This window comes from Bubalus kerabau, chromosome 8 (genome assembly GCF_029407905.1).
Source record: "Bubalus kerabau isolate K-KA32 ecotype Philippines breed swamp buffalo chromosome 8, PCC_UOA_SB_1v2, whole genome shotgun sequence".
Lineage (NCBI taxonomy): Eukaryota > Metazoa > Chordata > Mammalia > Artiodactyla > Bovidae > Bubalus > Bubalus kerabau.
Genome location: NC_073631.1, coordinates 102,702,983 through 102,724,703, shown reverse-complemented (window position 1 = coordinate 102,724,703; position 21,721 = coordinate 102,702,983). Strand labels below are relative to the sequence as shown.

At 39.9% G+C, this 21,721-nt stretch overlaps 1 protein-coding gene across 2 annotated transcripts in view; it reads right to left on the bottom strand.

Moving 5' to 3' along the window:
* Nucleotides 1-18,561, bottom strand: part of NUP205 (nucleoporin 205) — an 80,809-nt gene extending 62,248 nt beyond the window's left edge. Inside the window, exons 1-7 of one of the 2 annotated variants that reach the window (XM_055591003.1) lie at nucleotides 17,332-18,561; nucleotides 10,070-10,212; nucleotides 8,674-8,845; nucleotides 6,018-6,162; nucleotides 5,473-5,632; nucleotides 4,840-5,068; nucleotides 2,476-2,640 (exon numbers count right to left, since the gene is read on the bottom strand). In XM_055591003.1, the coding sequence (XP_055446978.1) occupies nucleotides 2,476-2,640; nucleotides 4,840-5,068; nucleotides 5,473-5,632; nucleotides 6,018-6,162; nucleotides 8,674-8,845; nucleotides 10,070-10,212; nucleotides 17,332-17,431 (1,114 nt within the window). In that variant the 5' untranslated portion in view covers nucleotides 17,432-18,561. The remainder of the gene's footprint in view (nucleotides 1-2,475; nucleotides 2,641-4,839; nucleotides 5,069-5,472; nucleotides 5,633-6,017; nucleotides 6,163-8,673; nucleotides 8,846-10,069; nucleotides 10,213-17,331) is intronic. The other variant, XM_055591004.1, reaches the window with a different exon arrangement.
* Nucleotides 18,562-21,721: the final 3,160 nt, after the last annotated feature.

Genomic DNA, 21,721 nt, shown 5'->3' with positions numbered 1-21,721 from the left:
GTATTTTGCCACATAATTCAAAATCAAAACTACAGTCAGTGGTCAAATTTACAACTGTCCCATAAATGCTATTTAAGATTTTAGTTTTGTCTTTTTGCTTCTTCTCTTTCGGGCAATTTGTTAGAATCTGTATCCAAATAAGGTTATATTATACACTGCAATTAACTGATATATCTGTAGGCTCCTCTTACATCTTTTTCATTTTTCTCTTGCCCTTTATTCTGCTGAAAAAACTAAGTCTTATATTGTAGCATTGTTAGCATTGCGTCCCAGTGGTATAGTTACTATATTCCTTTTCCTCTTAAAAATTGATAAGTTTGATCTTAAGCAGCTTAATTAATTACATTCCATTTTTTCAGTTAAAGTATATCATGGGTGATGCTGCATCTTTCCATCAAAAACTACATTGCTGTTCACTTCTTTTAAACTTTAAAAATGCTAGGTAATTTTGTGATAATCTGGCTTTGGAAAATAACTGTTAAATAGCTTATTCTGTTTCACTGTCATAGAGACCAAATATGATCTGTTACTTAAGGTACATTTTCAATGCCTTGGAACAGATATAAACCAGGATATTCTCAACCAGAGGAAAAGAGATTGGTTGGTTTTTTTTTTCTGTTTATATACTGTTTGGCATTTTGAAATAAAGCCTGTATATCTACCCATATTATACAAACTCCTCGAGAACAAAATAGTTTCTTAATTATTTGTTATTACTACTAATAATAATTACTGAAATGGTTAATTAAATATATAATAACAATAATAATTAGTTCCAAGTCTTCACTTGAATTCAGAAATACTAGAATTAACAACTACTTTTTAAAGACTACTTAGGTAATAAAGTACACTAATACATTAATGTAAAATGAGTTTTAATGTCTCAAAACAGTACACAAAAATTTTATAGTTTAATAAAACTCAAAATACACTTTTATAAAATAATGTAATAAACACATATGACAAAATTTACAGAAGTCTATAATAAAGAGTAGAAAACAATTTTTCAAAATTCAGATCTTGATAAAACTTGTCTGGATTCAAGAAATCACCATTTCTGCAATATAAGATAAGTTATTCATTTTTTCTAGTAATTTTTAAAATATAAATTAACAGAAAAAAATTGTATTTAAAATGTTCATTATAATGCCCCTAATTTCAAAGATTATGAAAGGATATGAGCACGAAAAACCAAAGAGATTAAGTAGCCAAAGATCTAGGACTTGAAACCAGGTCCGCATTTCTAGACTATTCTTATCTACTATTCAGTAATGAAGTACAGCATATTCTATGTGCCTCTCAAAATTAGGGCAATGGTACAGTAATTTACAGTATATGAATTTAATTAACTATCACAAAGCTATTTAAAAGTACATAAGGTCATTTTATGCCCCAAAAGTACTGAAATAAGACTCAGAAATGAAGAGGCATAGTTAAAAAACAGAATTTGTACATAAATGTAAATGTCTAATTAGCCTTTTATCAGCTTTAATATAAAAAACACTCGGCCAAAGGAAAATCTGTAACATAAAAAAAGCTTTCCACAGCCCACTTGGGAGCAGCATGAGACTAGTGAACATGTTCTGGAATCACACAATTGACAAGCTCCTGGAATCTGCAGACACTCTAAAACTAGAGAACTGACGCACATGCTCAGCCACTCACTCGTTTCCCACTTTTGCGATTCCAGGGACTGCAGCCCTCCCAACAGCCTCCTCTGTCCCTGGGATTCTCCAGGCAAGAATACTGGAGTGGGTTGCCACTGCCTCCTCCAGGGGATCTTCCCAACCCAGGGATTGGACCCATGTCTCCTGTGTCTCCTGCACTGACAAGCAGATTCTTTACCACTGTGCCACCTGGGAAGCCCATGGACTGTAAATTTTAATAAAACCTTTCCAAATTTACCATAAAAACCTACAGAAGTGACAATTTCAGGGGCTTCAAATGACAACAAAAGCTAGTTTCTCATCCTGTTACAGTAAACTAGTATGATGATAAACCACATGCATGATGAACATACACGGCAGAAGAGGATATGCTACAGCAGAAAACGTCGTCAGAAGTCAGAATTCCACATCCATTTCTGACTGAACCAAACACCTCCTAATACACTGCATTTTTAAATAATACTAGTTTTTAATCTGACACAATGTGAGAAAAATTTGTTTGTGAACAAATCCAAGAAGAAAAAGTTAAAATACATATATATGTATGTTACACTGTCATTTTCAAATTTCAAACTCTTAACAAAAAAAGAAGCTAAAAGAGAATTATCACTAGCTACAAGAAAGGGAAAAAAATTTTTTGAATAGTATCTTTTGAGAGACAAGAAAGAAAGGAAAACATTCATTCACCACAACTCTAAGTATCTTCCTAGGCTCATGTTTAGACTTGTCAAATGTCACACCTTTTCTGAAATATTATTAAATGCAGATACATCATTTCTCATAAGAAAATGACCTACAACCAGTTTACCTGTCACATCAGGCAGCTGAGATATCCCCCTCAAGGCCAGCGCCCAGGCAAGTCTCACTGTGGCTTGCAGCCCTGGCAGCTTCCAAGGCTGTGAGTCTTGAAGGCGAGAGTGAATTGTTGCAATGTATTGTCTCTCTGTCAACAGTGGAAGCTGATGAATCATATCTGAAAACAAAAATAGACACTGAACCAAAAAGTAGAGAAAATTTCCACTTTTGATGTATAGGAATGATATCTAAGAATAAGAAAGTCAGAGAATTCCTATAAAAAAAGACTAATCAAACATTAATCTTTGAAATAAGTACACTATTGTAAAAACTGTACAAACTAAAAATGAAAGAAATGACAATAATCCTAAATTTTAGTTTCATTACTTTCAGTGATTTTTTTTGGTAAGTGTTCTATTAACAAATTTGAAAAAAGTTAAACAGCCACTCATTTTTTTCTGTGCACTAATTCCAAAATATAAACCAACGTTAAAGATTAAAGAAAGACACTTTTATGATAAATAATTGCCTGAATTTAAAGTATTAAAAAGAAAACCCTGACCAAAACAAAGCATGCCAACTGCAAACATGCATCTAGTCTGATTATAACATAAATGAAACAACCAAATAATTAAGGTATTTTCAATTATACTATGGCACTTCAAAAAGCACAAGATCCCAAATAAATCTAAAGTAGTGGGAAACATCACTGATCACCTATGAATTTTATTTTACTTCATTGTTTTCTTATATTTTGTTTTGATGTCATTCTGTGAATAACTAGTTCAGTGGTTCCAACCTTAAACCAGAAAGAACACTTTCTTTAATTTTCTGTATTTTTAAAGTTTATGTCTACTGTTATACATGAATTAGTAATTCACTACTCCCGTTAACAAAGATATTCAGAAAGATCAACAAGTAATTAAGATGAGATAATCCAAATAAGTACCCCAAGCCTATGAAACTTCCCATTCTATTTAGCATTTCAAAGTTCCAGCTTACAAACTTCCATTAACACAGCCAACATCCACTTAATTCTGTGCTTCATTTCATTCAGTACAGGAAATCTGACCAACGCACTAACTGGCAGCATTCCTATATGAGTAGCACAGGTCAATGGACATGAGTCTGAGCAAGCTTCAGGAGATGGTGATGGACAGGGAGGCCTGGCGTGCTGCAGTCCATGGCGTTGCAAAGAGTCGGACACAACTGAGCGACTGAACACAAAGCACAGGTGCTGCTTGTGATGTGACACGATGCATCACCCGACAATTCGACTGGAGGTACAGGATAGCTGTGTTTTAAATAAGCCTTTCCTAACGGCTAAGGATGATCTCCAAAGACGAATGGGAACCGTCTGTTCTCTTCACATATCTAATGAAAGGCTGGGATGATACAATCAAAAGCAGACAGGGGATAACTGTTGGAATAATTATAAATATTTATGACATTTAATGGGCTTCCCAGGTGGCGCTAGTGGTAAAGAACCTGCCTGCCAAGGCAGAAGACATAAGAGAAGCAGGTTCAATCCCTGGGTTGGGAAGATCCCCTGGAGGGCATGGCAACCTATTCCAGTATTCTTGCCTAGAGAATCCCATGGATGGAGGAGCCTGGCAGTCAAAAGGGTCACAAAGAGTCAGACGTGACTGAAGCGACTTAGCATGCACGCATGACATTGAATAGCAATAATCTTCCTTTGTGAGAGTCATTTTTAAGATCCTCAGCTCTAAGCAATAACGTTTATAAGGTTGTTGTTTAAGTTATTTAGTTGCTAAGTCATGTCTGACTCTTTTGCGACCCCATGGACTGTAGCCTGCCAAGCTCCTCTCTCCATGGGATTTCCCAGGCAAGAATACTAGAGTGGGTTGCCATTTCCTTCTCCAGGGGATCTTCTCGACCCAGGGATCGAACGTGTATATCCTGCACTACCAAATGGCTTCTTTACTGCTGAGCCACCAGAGAAGCCCGTTTACAAGGTTAGCAAGAGAAATTCTATCTACTTCACAGAAAACAACATCAAAGATGATATGTTACTAAAAATTATAGTCATCCTCCCTTAGAATGAAAGGTTTAAAATGTGAATAAATAATAAACAAGCAAGTTATGCATGCATAATTCACAAACACACATTGCAAATCCTTTAGCCACTTTCCCATTTCAAAATCCCAAACGATAAAAGAAACATCAAATGGGGTTGAAATTACTTTCAAAATGTGATCTTATATCTAAATATTCAAATATGGATGCATTACACACAAAGGAATAAACTTTACAATTTATATTTTAGTTGTTAGACTGTCACCTTTCTTAAATGTCATCTCCACAATTAAATCTGATTTTTTAAAATAAATGTATTAATGGATACAAAATTCACTACCATCACGTTCCTCTGTGCTTTCTTCTATAAAGCTGCTATCGAAGCAGTACAAAAGCGCCATAAGAAGAGCCAGGTTCACTGCATCCAACGAGCCACTGGCCTCAACCGTCACTCTTTCCAAATGTCCGATAAGGAGGAGAGTGTCATCTTTGCCTAAAGGTGACTGGCAAGCCCAGGCGAAAAGGCTTTCTGCCAGAGACTGCCTGCACTCCTTGATGAGATCAGAAACCTAGAAATAAAGGTGAAGGTGAATGATTATCATTATAAATGAATTACTATGAAGCCTGATCTTATTCCAAAGTATCAACTATCTATTATAAAGGTGAACTAAATAAACGTATCTGAGTCCGTAAGTGACCCTAAAATCTCAACTCTCCAATTCTGAAATCCTAACTCCCGTTTCCTCTACAGGATAACGAATTTCTTAAAGGCCTCATTCTAGAAAAAGTGCTAGCATGGCACCTAGTGACTAGAAAGAGACTGAAACAAGTGCACGTCAATGTCATGAACTGACCAAACTTCAGTGTTATTAACTTTCCTATGCATGTATTAGAAGAATGCTCTGGTTGACATGGCTTTTTTGCCTTCAAGATCTGACGCAGACAACTATGAACTGACGCATCTAACACTCACCTCTTTCCGATGTTTTTCACTACCCAGACCTCTCTCACGCTGCAGTTTCTCAAACTCATTATTAACATCAATCTGTGACACCAGAGTAAGAACTTTGTAAGTCAATCCTTGCTCCATCAGCTCATCAGTAAACCGTGTTGTCATAGAAACGAGCTCCGGACTGTGATAAAAAATCAAGTTACAATGAACAATAGTGTTTAAACTTCCTCATCACATGGATATAGCAAATACTCTTTTGACAATAATGTTGGATAACTGGAAACAACCAGGATGAGTTATAACCTAGCTCTTTTCATTCTTTTCAGATCACTGTGTTTCAGTAAACTTCTAACCACAAATAACTAAGTAATATTTGATTTTTAAATGAAATAAAGCAGGTTTAAACTGTTATGTTATTCCTGGCACAAAAAGGGAGGGTTTATTACTCAACTTATGTTATACACTTTACTTCAATTATACATACCAAAGAGAAAGTTTTGTTTCTAAAATTATAATTCTTCAACCAATTTCTAATTAAGTCCTGAAATCCTAGCATGCAAACAGACCTGAGTTCAAGGGTCCATGTCTTTCCTCGTCGGGACTGTATCAAGGCTTTCAGGGAATTTGCAATGCACCGCTTTCCATCCCAGTATAAAAGAACAGCTACTAATCCTCTGGTGAGGCCAGGAAAATGTGGCTGTTGGTGCTCTCCTGGAAAAGGAAGTTGAGAAGTAATTTAGGAAGTAAACATGTATGTGTTTAGGCTGTGACAAAAATCATGATACCAATGCTCAGTTCAAAGATATTATGAAATCTTAGGGTTATGTATGGATGTGAGAGTTGGACTGTGAAGAAAGCTGAGCGCCAAAGAATTGATGCTTTTGAACTGTGGTGTTGGAGAAGACTCTTGAGAGTCCCTTGGACTGCAAGGAGATCCAACCAGTCCACCCTAAGGGAGATCATTCCTGAGTGTTCATTGGAAGGAGTGATGTTGAAGCTGAAACTCCAATACTTTGGCCACCTGATGCGAAGAGCTGACTCGCTGGAAAAGACCCTGATGCTGGGAAAGATTGAGGGCAGGAGGAGAAGGGGACGACAGAGAATGAGATGGTTGGATGGCATCACCAACTCGATGGACATGGGTTTGGGTGGACTCCGGGAGTTGGTGATGGACAGGGAGGCCTGGTGTGCTGCGGTTCATGGGGTCGCAAAGAGTCGGACACGACTGAACGACTGAACTGAACTGAACTGAACTGAAGGGGCCCTACCTCAGGGTTTAAGGAGCTCTACTTCAAACACCTATCCATTGTTTTATTCCCTTTCACATAAATTCTTTCAAATATTTTTAAGATTCTTCCCCTAGTATATTAAATAACCTTTTCTTATGTTTCTACTTTTACTTGCTCTTTTGCACTACTCCCCTTTGAGTAAATTCTACTTTGTCTTTTCTGAACAACCTTGCCTCCAGTTTCATTTCCTATGGTTTTCTTCTCCCCTTGGCCCAGTCACTCCTACACTCTCCTCCCTTCTCTTCCCCAAATTCGTCTCACTGCCTCACAGTTCTCGCAGGTGACTTCTGTCCAGCTGTCCCTTGTCTTCTGAGTGTGCACCTACTCCACCTGACACATGCATAATTACTCTCAACAACCACTGGAAGCCTCGTGATCTCTGTGGACTTCTTTACAACCTGAGGTCAATTTAAACATCTCCCCGCTGGGCCGTCCCCAAACTTTGCATTAATGCACTTAATGGGTCAAAATTACTGGTTTCTATGTCTTTCTCAGTTATTAGACTATCAGCTCCTTTATGGATAGTGTCATAACTTCACTTATAATAACTTATAAGCTAGTTGAGGTTTTATTCATCTTTATATCCCTGGAATCTTAACACAGTGCCTGACGCATAATATGCACAGGAAAAATATTTGGTAAATTAAGTTTTGAATTAAACTCACAACTGGAGCATGCCCAGTTAACATCTCCATCACAGAATGGGAAAATGACCTTAGTCATTCTCAATATCTTACTTCTTTTAATACAACCTTAGGTCAAAAGCCAGATATTATTCTGGCAGCTGCATGGTTATCTTCAGACATATTAGACTGTCTTTCAATTAAAATGTCCACCTGGCTTCTTCACATGGCTCCCCAGCTATGATTAAAATGAACTACTTATTTTACGGAAATTTCAATCTTTTCTCTATATTGCAGCATGACAAATAATTTCAGCTTTTCCAGATACTATAATTCTTATGCTTAAAGCCCCTGCCAACAACTTCCCACTGCAATTAGAATAAAATCCAAACAATTTTCACGGCCTGCAAGACTATGATCTGACTCCTATGATGTCCTTGTCTTCTTTCGCTCTCGCCCTCATTCATGATGTTCTGGCCACTGTGGTCTTTGTGTCCTTTGGCAGGCCTCTGCTCGCACCTCAAGCTCTGCAATCCCTGGAACACCCTTCCCCAACAACTCTGGTACCTTGTCATCATATAGGTTCCAGAGCGAAGGCTCCAATCTCAGAGAGGCCTTCCCTTAGTACACTCCTTACACAGTTCCCTCTACCAGCCCCCATCTCTACCCCACTGCCATGTTTTACTTCCTTCCTAGAACTCAGTATTATTGACATTATCTTATTCTTTACCTAGGAACTTCCCTTGTGGTTCAGATGGTAAAGAGTCTGCCTTCAATGAGGTAGACCTGCGTTCAGTCCCTGGGTCGGGAAGATCCCCTGGGGAAGTATTGTATTATGCCTGGAGAATTCCATGGACGGAGGAGCCTGGCAAGCTACAGTCCATGGGGTCGCAAAGAGTCAGACCTGACTGAGCAACTTCACTCAGTCATGAATATTCTTTACCTATTCATTGTCTGAATCACCCCCGCCAAAAGAAATGCCAAAAAAGCAGTGACCTTACCTTCTTACTCGTTGTATGGCAAGAAATGCTCTGCACTATAAAAACGTCTGAGATACAGTCAGCTATTCTTTGCGAGTCAATGACCGAGAAAAAGTCTATCTTAAAACAGTTAAATTTCCTTAAACAACTCTGACCACTAAACTAAAGCCTTCCCATTAGTCAAAGATAAACAAAAGGCAATACTGTGAATATCAAATACACTGCATCTTTAGAAACTACTGCGGAATCTAAATGGTGTAATATTTGACATTACAAGCGAATAATTGTATATGTATGTACTGCCTGACCATAGGTTAAGTGTCAACCTACCAGCCAAAAGAAGTTCAACAGCTGCCAGTTCTCCAATATCAAAAAGGTCACTGAGGATAAAAGCCTCTTTAATGAGCTGTTCGGGAAGAAGTCGGGTTCCCTGTTGTCCCTGAATGGCAACTCCCTCTGTGCTGGCTTTCTGAACCTTCTCATGTTGTTGAACGTTTTTTGGCTACAACAGTAAAAATAAATAAATAGGATCATTTCATGAAAATGGCACATGGAAACAAGGTGTTAAACTGCTACCTAGAGAAGTTCATCCACAAAGCAGTCTGATAACAAGACAAACAGTATTTCTTATCATATGATCTACAGTTAGAACTTTCTGAGGTAACATTTTACATTACTTTCAACTTTTTACACTATGATTACCTTCTCAATAACTATTTCTGCTCAACTTGGAAAGGTTGAGAAATTACACAAAACAGCATCCAACTTTTCAAGTGTCTAAGGAACTTTCCAATCATATCTTTAAGAAGTATAAAAACAATCAATCTTCAAGTGGAAGACAGCAAATGGAAATGAATTGCTGAATTAAATAGGAGGACTAATGATAGCTTGTTAGTATGTTATTTTAAAATGTAGTCTTATTTGCAAAAAGATTTACCTGCAAATATTTAACACATAACATAGTACAGAATTACTTGATGGGCCATAAAATCTTAGGTATTTCTACATTGAAAAAGGCCATATAGTCATTTAATCCACCTTCTCTATTTGCAGAAGGGAAAAACTGATGCCCAGAGAAGTCAGGTGGCTTGTCTATGGTCACACAACTCTTCAGTGGGAGAGCCAAGACTGGAACTCAGTTCAACTGGCTCCCAGGCCAGGGCTCTTTCTGGTAAGACAAATCCATAAATAGCTCTTAGATGGCCTTGCTAGTGTATAAAGAAAACTGTCAAACAGCAGGGAAATATGAACCCCCACTGCTGAAGTAATCTACTCCTCATTGAAAAGTATGTCAAGATGCAGTGATTAACGATATGTAAGAATTAACTCATTCAGTTAACACAACTTACATAATGTTATAAAGAATTAAAATGTTGAAGTGTACCTGGAAATAAATAAAAGACTCAATCTTACTAAGCTTAGATGGATTAACTGCAAGTCAGAAATTCCAAAAAGGCTTCTATTTCCGGAATATGTAGACCTTCCAAAATCGTATTCAAATACCATCAAGATATCTGCTAGCTAGAATTAAAAGGTATATTAACTTCCATGGAGAACAGAAAGAAGAGAATAATTGCTCCTAGGTAACTTCCATCTTTAGAAAAAACTTTAATCAATAGACTAGAACAAGTAACATATTGCATTTAAATGCATTAAGAATTTACTTTCTCCTTCAATCTTGAAAGGAAAAATCAAATTCAAGAAGCAAAAAAAGAAAATCTCCTACAGGGTTTCTGAACAATGAGATGAAGTCAGGTTTGTGCTTCTTCAAAATCATGTCAAGGAGGTGGACCGCTTCAGGTTGTCTTCTCCAAAGAGCATTTCCCACAGTCTGCCAAATGTCTTTGTAAGGTCCCCACAGACTAGCGGCTTAAAGGAAAAATAAATAAAAATCAGCATCAAGTAGAACATACATTTGGAAAAGAAGGCAAAGTTATTGTCTACGCATTTTAGTCACACTCACAGAAACTTTTAAATATAAGGCCTTATATATACAAACCAAACATTAATATAAGAGAATTCTAATATTCTCTTATATGAATTCTAATATAATATTAGAATTTACAAGCAATAACACAAACATCATTTTACCTAACTTAATACAAAGTAAATCCTGACTTTAAACTGAAGCGTTAGTGGAACCTGGTTTTGTCACTTTATTAGTTATGTGACATGCAGTGAGAAACTAACCTCTCTGAATTTCAGTTTCCTTATATACAAAATAAGGACATCACCTGCTTCATAAGGTTGAATGGACTAAGAATAAACTAAGTAAAACATACAACACAGTGTCTGGCATATCACAGTCATTCAATAAATGTAACTGCCTTTCCTTCCCTCCCTATCATCCAGAGGAAAAGAAGGAATCGGGGGAGGAGGAACCAGAGTCTGTAAAACTTAGAAGCTGAAAAAAAGTATTTTACTTTGCCTGGGACACTAGCTGTTAAAAAACAGCATAGAAATACAGAATTCTTCTGTAAACTCATTTAATAAAGAATCACATTTTTCTTTGTAAAGATACTAAGAATAATAAGTAATACTTACAGAGCTATTGCTATGTGCTACTAAGTATGGTTTGGAAAAAATGACACAGAAGCCCAAAGTTTCTGTTTGCAAACAATCAGACATGGTACCCCTATATGTTAATAAAGACTCTGAAAGGGAAACTAACCAAAACCACTCACTCACTCAAGTGATGCACTAACTATAGCTCAAACCATGAAGTGTGGGTTGCAAACATGTTTAACTGATATCTAAGAAAACACAAATCCCACTAAAGTCACCAGGACAGTCAGAATGACATGCAAGATAACTGTAACCTAACTAAATGCATTACAATCTTATGAACAGTGTTGTCAGAAGGCAGCAAAGTACTGTGCAAATTTTTTTTAAAGGGATGTGTAAGAAAGTAAAAGTCACACAGTCATGTCCAACTCTGTGACCCCATGGACTATACAGTCCACGGAATTCTCAAGGCCAGAATACTGGAGTGAGTAGCATTCCCTTCTCCAGGGGATCTTCCCAACCCAGGGATGGAACCCAGGTCTTCCGCATTGCAGGTGGATTCTTTACCAGCTAAGCCACAAGGGAAGCCAGATGTGCAAGAAGAGGACAGACTAAACCAGTCAAGCTGGAGCATTCATTCACTGGACTGAGGGCCTTCCATGCGTCAGGGACTATAGAGCAAGCAGAACAGACAGGATCCCTGGGCTTATGGAACTTATGGATTGATGACAAAGACAGGCATTAAATGCAGAATTCAAAACACAACTAACAGTCTAATGAAAGGCATGATGAAGAAGTAGAGTCCTATGAGAACATACAAAAGGAAGCATCTAGCTTGATGTGATGGGCAGGGAGGAAGCTGTGTGTCAGGTCTTTGCTATGGGGATGTGAGTGAATGGGGATCACTTGTCTCGATCTTACATAGAGAACAATCACCCAACTCCCAGCTTTGCTTTTCCCGTCTCGACCCTAAATTTGACAATATTCTGATGGAAAATACAGCATGTCATATAAACTTTCCACAATAAAATGTGCTCAGGAAATGAGGACCCATGCAGATGTACTTCCCACTAAAGATCAATTAATTGACATACTGGTGTACATATCTATCTGAGGGTGAGTAGAGAAAATATATTACTGGCATCTACTCGGCTCTGGATACAACTAACAAATACCACAGCTCCAGGCCTGCCAAGATGAGGACCCGACCCTGGATCCTGGTGACTGCCTATGAGGGGCCAGTTGCATAGTGGCTACCTGACTTCCCTAGAGATCATTTTCTTGGCTCTTTCCAGCTGCTGAGGACAGAGCAAGTTTGAGCCTTGTCTTCCTGGCCACAATGGAATTTTTCCCATTAGTAAACGGGAAAGTTTCAAGTAGTAGATGACAAAATGCACGTGTGCTCAGTCACTCAGTTGTGTCCGATTCTTTGAGACCTGGTGGACTATAGCCCGCCAGGCTCCTCTATCCATGGGATTCTCCAGGCAAGAATACTGGAGTGGGTTGCCATTTCCTTCTCCAAGGGATCTTGCCAACCCAGGAATTGAACCTGCATCTCCTGCATTGGCAGGCAGATTCTTTACCACTGAGCCACACGGGAAGCCCCAGAAGACAAAATAAACCTGGACAATGGTGTGATTGACAGACTAACTAGAATATGAAGTGTCAGGACCTAGGGATGATCGGTAGGTAGTTACTCATGAGGTGACGGAACCTTAAGCAGGATGAGGGCAGTAAAACAGAAAGGCGCGAGCTGTTGGTAGAGTCAGAACTGGTTCCTGATTGGCACAGGGTATGAAGGAAAGTTACCAAAACTGACTTGTAGGAACTTCCTAGTGGTTCAGTGGGTACGGCTCAGTGCTCCCAACGCAGGGGCCCGGGTTCAAACCTTGGCCAGGGAACTGAGTCTCACATTTGGCAACTAAGACCCAATGCAGCCAATTAAAAGAAATACATAATTAAAAAAAAGAAAAATGACTTGTAGGCAAATGTGAAAGTTGCCTTACCTTACCACAAGTATTTTTAAAATCTGAAAAAAGCTAACAAAAATAGACTGTCTGTAAAAATAATACTTAACAGAACCTCTGATGAACGATTCTTTGCAGTATACATAGCTTAAATAAGTTCAGTGAAATCTAGAGAAAATTCTACTTGCCTCTTTTTATGGGAAGGCATCCAATAACAGATCAAAAACCCCACCTATTCACTCTTTCGTCATGGACTAGATATGCATAAGCTCTCAATGTAGTGAGGAAGCACATCTCCCACAGTCACACTTCAGGGCAATCTCCAATATGGGGTAAGGGCTACGACAGCGAAGCACCCGGGCAAAGACCACACAACAGAGGAATGTGACCTTGCCGGGGAGATCAGGGAAGGCAAGGACGCACTGAGCAAGGGATGGTTATTAGGCTGAAATGCGAAGGATAAAAGGGGGAGTGGAAGGTGGTAGACATAACACAACAAGGAAAAAGGACAGCACCATGGGTTCCCAAGGAAAGAGGAAATGCTGCATTCTCAAACTGCTGAAAACGCCAGGAGAGCCAGAGTACCAAGAAAGGTTCGCAAGGAGGGCAACTGGCACACCATGCAGGGCTTACTAGCTCCTGCTAAGGATTTTGGTCTTACCCTTGAAGATTAAGTGAGAAAAAGATCTCACCTGTCTGCTGGACTTACTGAAACAGAAAAGCATGTAAAAGTTGACAGCTGTTTAGGAGGATGGGAACAGACTAGAGAGGCTTCCCTGGTGGCTCAGCAGGAAAGAATCTGCCTCCAAGGCACAAGATGCAGGTTCAATCCCTGCATTGGGACGATCGCCTAGAGAAGGAAATGGCAACCCACTGCAGTATTCTTGCCTGGGAAACCCTATGGACAGAGGAGCCTGCCGGGCTACAGCCCATGGGGTTGAAAAGAGTCTCATGCAACTTAGTGACTAAAAAACAAGATACTAGAGTGGGTGGAGGAGGAGAAGGTATGGAAACAGTGAGTGAATACTGATGAGTGTTTGAAAGATCTGACTGTGAAGAGGAGCAAGAGGACAGTAACTGGGGTGCGGCATGAAATCAAGAAAGAGGGCAGTTGGTGGAAAGAAAAGGAACAAGACACAGAGGCAAATCGACAAGAAGAGGGAGTAACAGGGATAAGGCTGTAAAGGGTAGGATCTACCTTAGACAGGAAGACACAGGGAAACTGACTCAAGGGTGTAGATATACCTACCTTTGCAGGTTTAAGGGTGAAAAAAGAGCTCATGCCTTTTGGCTTCTTTCTGTGTGACTAGGAGACTAAGGGATCGGTTGGAGGTTAAAGATTTGATGAGAGTGGAAAAGGTCTGAAATAGACAATGCTATGAACAGGACAGGGGTGACCAGATAGCCCTCCAAGGATTGTCAGTGTTAATGGCTGCTTACTCACAAGCTTATAGGTCTACTCAGCCAGGCTGACATGGGCCACAATACTAGTAAACCATGCAGCTGAAACTCAAGCATAGGTCGTTGAACTCTACAATCTAGTTTTTTCCCTTTCTACAATTCTAAGATGTTTAAGTTTTTTCTTGAACTATGATAAAAAGCACATAGCATAGAATTTTCCATCTTAAATGTTTTTAAGTATGCAGTTCAGTAGCATTAAGGGCAATCATACTGTTGTATAACAGATCTCCAGAACTCTTTCATCTTGCAAAACTGAAATTTTGTACCCATTAAACAAGCCCCCATTTCCCCCTCCCCTCAGCCTCTGGCAACCAACATTTTTTGCTTCTTTGAGTGTGACTACTTTCAATCCCTCACATAAGTAGAATTATACAGTATTTGTCTTTTTGTTACTGGCTTACTTCACTTAGCAGAAAGTCTTCAAGGTTCATTCATGTTGTAGCATAGGACAGGATTTCCTTTTCAAAGCTGAATAACATTCCATTATAGATGTACAGACCACACTATTTACCCATTAACTTGTCAATGGGCATTTGGGTTACTTTCCTGGACATCTTTTTTTTAATTTTTAATATTCTCCTGGGACTTCCCTGGTGGTTCAGTGGCTAAGACTCCACACTCCCAATGCAGGGGGCCGGGTTCGATGTCTGGTCAGGGAACTAGATCACACATGTCACAACTAAAGATCTCGCATGCCACAACTAAGACACAGTGCAGCCAAATAAATAAATAAGTATATATATAGTAAAAAAAAATTTCTCCTGACTCAGCTCTTAAAAATGTTTCCTTTCTATGTGGCCAATTAAACACTCCTGCCACAAGGCATTATTATACAATCTATACTCTTTGCAGCTGTTGGCAACAGCATTTTCCTTCAATGATTTATGTTTAAGAATAGTAACTTACAATGAGTATATACTAAAGAAAAGTATGCTGCTAAGTCACTTCAGTCGTGTTCGACTCTGCGACCCCATAGACGGCAGCCCACCAGGCTCCTCCGTCCCTGGGATTCTCCAGGCAAGAACACCGGAGTGGGTTGCCATTTCCTTCTCCAATGCGTGAAAGTGAAGTCACTCAGTCATGTCCAACTCTTCAGGATCCCATGGACTGCAGCCTACCAGGCTCCTCCGTCCATGGGATTTTCCAGGCAAGAGTACTGGAGTGGGTTGCCCTTGCCTTCTCCAAAGAAAAGTATATAACCACACATATAACATGCAAGACTTGTTTTAAGTTTACATCTGTGTGGGAGTGCAGGACAGCAATATTAAGAAAGCAACCTCACTGCTAACATTCAGATACACGAAAATTCTATGTAATGAAATGAATTAGGTTTTGCTTAAGCAGGGCTTCCCTGGTGGCTCAGACGGTGGAAAACGTCTGCTGTAATGCAGGAGACCTAGATTCTATCCCTGAGTCAGAAAGATTGCCTGGAGAAGGGAATGGCAACCCACTCCAGTATTCTTGCCTGGAGAATTCCATGGACAGAGAAACCTAGTGGGCTGCAGTCCACAGGGGCTGCAAAGAATCAGACATGACTGAGTGACTAAAACTTTCACAAGTAGGATCATGCAGAAATTTAAGTATCAAAGACTGGCTTCTAGGGGAAAAAAAAAAAGACTGGCTTTAAATCATTAGCTGTATAACCTTGAAGAAGTTAAGTACTCTAAGACTCTTATCTCCAAATCTGTAAAATGATGTATTTAATACCAACTAGCCCAGAGCTGTATAAGAGGGACTAAATGAAAGCACAACTCTAGGTCTAGTGCCTGGAAAAAAGGAGGTGCTCAATAAACAGAATTCATTATTACAAAATAATTTATCATAGTGGTTCTGAAAGGGTTTGATTTACAAAAGTCAGATTTAGACAAGTTTTCAAAAATATCAGTCATGTGAAAAGAATAAGTGAAAAGTGAAAGTCGCTCAGTAGTGTCCAACTCTTTGTAACCCCATGGACTATATACAGTCCATGGAATTCTCCAGGCCAGAATACTGGAGTGGGTAACTGTTCCGTTCTCCAGAGGATCTTCCTAACCCAGGGATCGAACCCACACTGCAACGCAGATCTCCCGCATTGCAGGCGGATTCTTTACCAGCTGAGCCACCAAGGAAGCCCATGAAAAGAATGTATCAGCAACAAGAAAAGACTGTACAGAGACAGAAAAGGCGCCCAGCAAAAGAGTCCTCTTGACTGAAATGCTGTACAAGCATTTACCAACCAGATGTGCGCTCTTAACTACCCATGAAGCTTAGCACGGCTCAATCAAGGCATTCTAAGCAGGAAATTCTTCATTTACCAGGCACGTTCCAGGCGCCACAGCACTTCTGGCATCCTCGGCCTGCCCACTAGGCGCCAGCGTGCATCCCAGGAATTGTGACAATCAGAACGCACCCACTCTTTCAAACGCCGAGGTGGGGACAGGGGTACGGGTGGGGAGGCGGGGTACTCGCCCGACTGAGAATTGACAAGAGAACCCAATCCAAGTCCTTCAAACTTTCTTCTTTCCCTTCTAGATTCTGGCCGTCCCCGACGGTCTACTGCTCCAAGGGTTCAGGAGCATCAAGGGACGGACCACAAAAGCCAAGCCGGGAGTCACGGCACTCTGGACCACTTTCCGGATTGCAGGCTTCATAACCAAGGGACCTTGCTTTCTGTAGAACTACCCATCCACCCACCCGCCCACCCAACCTAGAGGGGCCCCAGCGACTATTTTGAGGTGGGAGTTTTCATTTTAAGCCTGCGCTCGTGGCTGAAAAATATCTCCGGTCTCCTGGCCCCATTGCCAGAGACTTGCAAATCCTGCAGGAATTCGGACCGCAGACACATACTGGGATAGGTAATGGAAGGCACTAGAGTAGGCCCTGGTTATGAGAACTGCCCGTCCTGTTCCAGTGGACCAAGCCTCCCTGTCTCGAACCTTAAGACCCAATTTTAGGGCTAGAGCCGCAGTGCCGACACGCGCCATTCAAACTGGGGAGGGGCGGGACTCTAGCCCCGGAGCTAAGGAGAAGCGGGCACTTATGCACAAGTGGGGTCGTGGACCCCGAGAAAACTCACTGCCTGGGTCTCTCCCTAAAGGACGGGTCAGCACCCTGCCCACAGCTTGCATTCTGCCCCGGCCGCACCTACCCGAATTTACCGCCAACAGAGTCGCCATCTTGGAGGCGCAAAAACGGAGCCCTCCTGCCGCACGGAAGCCCCAGAAGAGGGTGAGGCTGCCCGGAGCGACGCCTGATAAGGAAAGTACCACGCTGTCCCTCTCGAACTGCACTCTCGACCGACCCAGGCGTACGGATACCCGAAAATCTGCCCTGAGTCACAGACGTCAATTTTCGCTGGGATTATTCCCATTCAAGTAAAGGCGAGGGCAACTAGTTCGGAGACGCGGGGTCCTCGAATTGACGTCCATCGTGCAGTGCATTCTGGGACTTGTAGTTCTATTTCTAATGATTCCAGTTGGTTAGCTAGGGACTTCTCTGAAGTCCCATGATTAAGACTCCGTGCTTCCACCGTAGGGAGCACAGTTCGATCTCTAGTTGGGGAAAGAAGATCTTGCGTGCCACGAAACTCATCCAAAAGGAAAACTAAATAAAAGGAGAATGTTGTTTTTTTTTTTAAGTCAGTTAACTGAAGCAGAAAAAGATTAGTTATTGAAATGACACCCACTTATGATATTATGAAAGCTGTAAATTCAAATAATCTTACTTTAAATCTTCTTGCATCACTCCCTTACTTTGGGGAGTTGAGTAGGATGTACGGTGACAAGCCTCAAAAAGCAACTTGACCGGTTACAAACTAAATTTTCATTACATTTCATCTATATACCAAGCATATTGTGTGAATACAGTTGCATGCAATTAAACAATCATAATTTTTTATTATGAAAATTTCAGATGTGTACAAAATTAGAATAATGAATACTCAGCTTCGATAACTGGTCAATTCCTGTACCTCACTCCCAACATGAGAGATTATATTGAAGCAATTTCCAAACATATCATTTCATAAACACCAAATATCTTCCTGCCTAAGCACCTCCAAATAGCCGGACCTTCTTTTTTCACTTGCTGAATTTTAGTTTGCTAATTTTCAAACTAAAATACAGTCTTTACCATTTGCTATCACATGCCAGATATTTATTAAGAATTTATCAAACAACACTACTGTATAGCACAGGGAAATATATTCAGTATCCTGTGATAAAACATACTAAGAAAGAATATGAAAAAGAAGGTAGGTATGTATGAGCATAACTGAGTCACTTTGCTATACAGCAGTAATTAACACAGCATTGTAACTCAGCTACATTTCAATAAAAAATAAATTTAAAAAAGAATTTGTTTTAAATTAAAAACAAAATATGCCAGATATTTATTCAGTTCAGTTCAGTTCAGTCACTCAGTCATGTCCGACTCTTTGCGACCCCATGAATCGCAGCACACCAGGCCTCCCTGTCCATCACCAACTCCTGGAATTCACTCAGACTCATGTCCATCGAGTCAGTGATGCCATCCAGCCATCTCATCCTCTGTTGTCCCCTTCAAAACCATCAATTCTTCGGTGCTCAGCTATCTTTATAGTCCAACTCTCACATCCATACGTGACCACTGGAAAACCCATAGCCTTGACTAGATGGACCTTTGTTGGCAAAGTAAAGTCTCTGCTTTTGAATATGCTATCTAGGTTGGTCATAACTTGCCTTCCAAGGAGTAAGCGTCTTTTAATTTCATGGCTGCAGTCACCATCTGCACTGATTTTGGAGCCCAAAAAAATAAAGTCTGACACTGTTTCCACTGTTTCCCCATCTATTTCCCATGAAGTGATGGGACCAGATGCCATGATCTTCGTTTTCTGAATGTTGAGCTTTAAGCCAACTTTTTCACTCTCCTCTTTCACTTTCATCAAGAGGCTTTTTAGTTCCTCTTCACTTTCTGCCATAAGGGTGGTGTCATCTGCATATCTGAGGTTATTGATATTTCTCCCGGAAATCTTGATTCCTGCTTATGCTTCTTCCAGCCCAGCGTTTCTCATGATGTACTCTGCACATAAGTTAAATAAGCAGGGTGACAATATACAGCCTTGACGTACTCCTTTTCCTATTTGGAACCAGTCTGTTGTTCCATGTCCAGTTCTAACTGTTGTTTCCTGACCTGCATACAGGTTTCTCAAGAGCCAAAAGCTCTATACAGTCAACAAAAACAAGATCAGGAGCTGACTGTGGCTCAGATCATGAACTCCTTATTGCCAAATTCAGACTTAAATTGAAAAAAGTAGGGAAAACCACTAGACCATTCAGGTATGACCTAAATCAAATCCCTTATGATTATACAGTGGAAGTGAGAAATAGATTTAAGGGCCTAGATCTGATAGATAGAGTGCCTGATGAACTATGGACTGAGGTTCGTGACATTGTACAGGAGACAGGGATCAAGACCATCCCCATGGAAAAGAAATGTAAAAAAGCAAAATGGCTGTCTGAGGAGGCCTTACAAATAACTGTGAAAAGAAGAGAAGCAAAAAGCAGAGGAGAAAAGGAAAGACATAAGCATCTGAATGCAGAGTTCCAAAGAATAGCAAGAAAAGATAAGAAAGCCTTTTCTCAGTGAACAATGCCAAGAAATAGAGGAAAACAACAGAATGGGAAAGACTAGAGATATCTTCAAGAAAATTAGAGATATCAAGGGAACATTTCATGCAAAGATGGGCTCAATAAAGGACAGAAATGGTATGGACCTAACAGAAGCAGTAGATATTAAGAAGAGGTGGCAAGAATACACAGAAGAACTGTACAAAAAAGATCTTCATGACCAAGATAATCACGATGGTGTGATCACTCACTAGAGTCAGACATCCTGGAATGTGAAGTTAAGTGGGCCTTAGAAAGCATCACTACGAACAAAGCTGGTGGAGGTGATGGAATTCCAGTTGAGCTATTCCAAATCCTGAAAGATGATGCTGTGAAAGTGCTGCACTCAATATGCCAGCAAATTTGGAAAACTCAGCAGTGGCCACAGGACTGGAAAAGGTCAGTTTTCATTCCAATCCCAAAGAAAGGCAATGCCAAAGAATGCTCAAACTACCGCACAATTGCACTCATCTCACATGCTAGTAAAGTAATGCTCAAAATTCTCCAAGCCAGGCTTCAGCAATACGTGAACCGTGAACTTCCTGATGTTCAAGCTGGTTTTAGAAAAGGCAGAGGAACCAGAGATCAAATTGCCAACATCCGCTGGATCATGGAAAAAACAAGAGAGTTCCAGAAAAACATCTATTTCTGCTTTATTGACTATGCCAAAGCCTTTGACTGTGTGGATCACAATAAAGTGTGGAAAATTCTTCAAGATATTTATTAGAAATATTTATTAAGAACATTGTTGTTGTTACATTATCTCATTTAATCCCTGAAATAATCCTACTAGGGAAATATAGCCACTTATCTCAGAGATGTTTTATGTACCTTACAACCTCACTTTCTCAACTCCTCCAACATTTCACTGAGTTTGGGACAAATTAGAATTTCTATTCCCATTTTACTGTTGGGAAAAAAAACCAATAATAATTTAGACAAAATCACAGAGTATGTTGTTGAGAATAGCAAACATTCATTCTTTAGAATGAATAATATGGAATGACACAGTATACATTAGGTGGAACACAAAAGTCAGTGGTAATTTTTTTGAAAGTCATTGTCAAATAGAGACAAATGCCAGATTGCAATAAAAGTGATTTTAAGGCGAGAAGGGGAAGAGCAAATGAAAAGGTAAAGGGATTTTTCCTGAAGTTTATCACGAAAGTGAGAAGAATTTTGAGCAGAAACTTGGCAGGAAGTAGCATTCAAAGATTTTCTTTCTCAGCACAACTATTATGAGCCTTCCCCTCGCACTCTTTAAGCCCACACATTTCCCTCTTGGTAGATCACTCACTTTCGATGAAGGAACTCTAACTCTTTCTTTAACTTCCTGCAACTCCCCCTCGCCCATCATCTCATGGACAAGCAAGCTCTCATAGGTTTCCCCAATCCATAGCAATTGGGGTATTGGCATTATAACTCTCCTAAAACTGTTCTCAGTATGGTCACCAGTGAGTGTCAAATCTCACAAGCACTTTTCCAAATACCATAGAAATTCTTTTCTCCCTTGACTTGTGGGGTACCACTCCTCCTGGTTTTCCTCCTGTCTTTATAGTTCTTTTTTTAATAGTTCTTTTAAAATCTCCTTTACGGCCTTCTCTTTCTCTTCTCATTATTAAATGTAGTTCTTCCCTTTTGGTCATCCCAGCCAAGATTCGTTTTTTTTTTTTTTTTAAATGTTTATTTACTTACTTATTTGGCTGTGCCCAATCTTAGTTGCAGAATGCAGGTTTTTTTTTTTTTTTTTAGTTGAGGCATGCCAACTGTTAGTTGCAGCATGTGGGAATCTAATTCCCTGACCAGGGATCAAACTTCGGC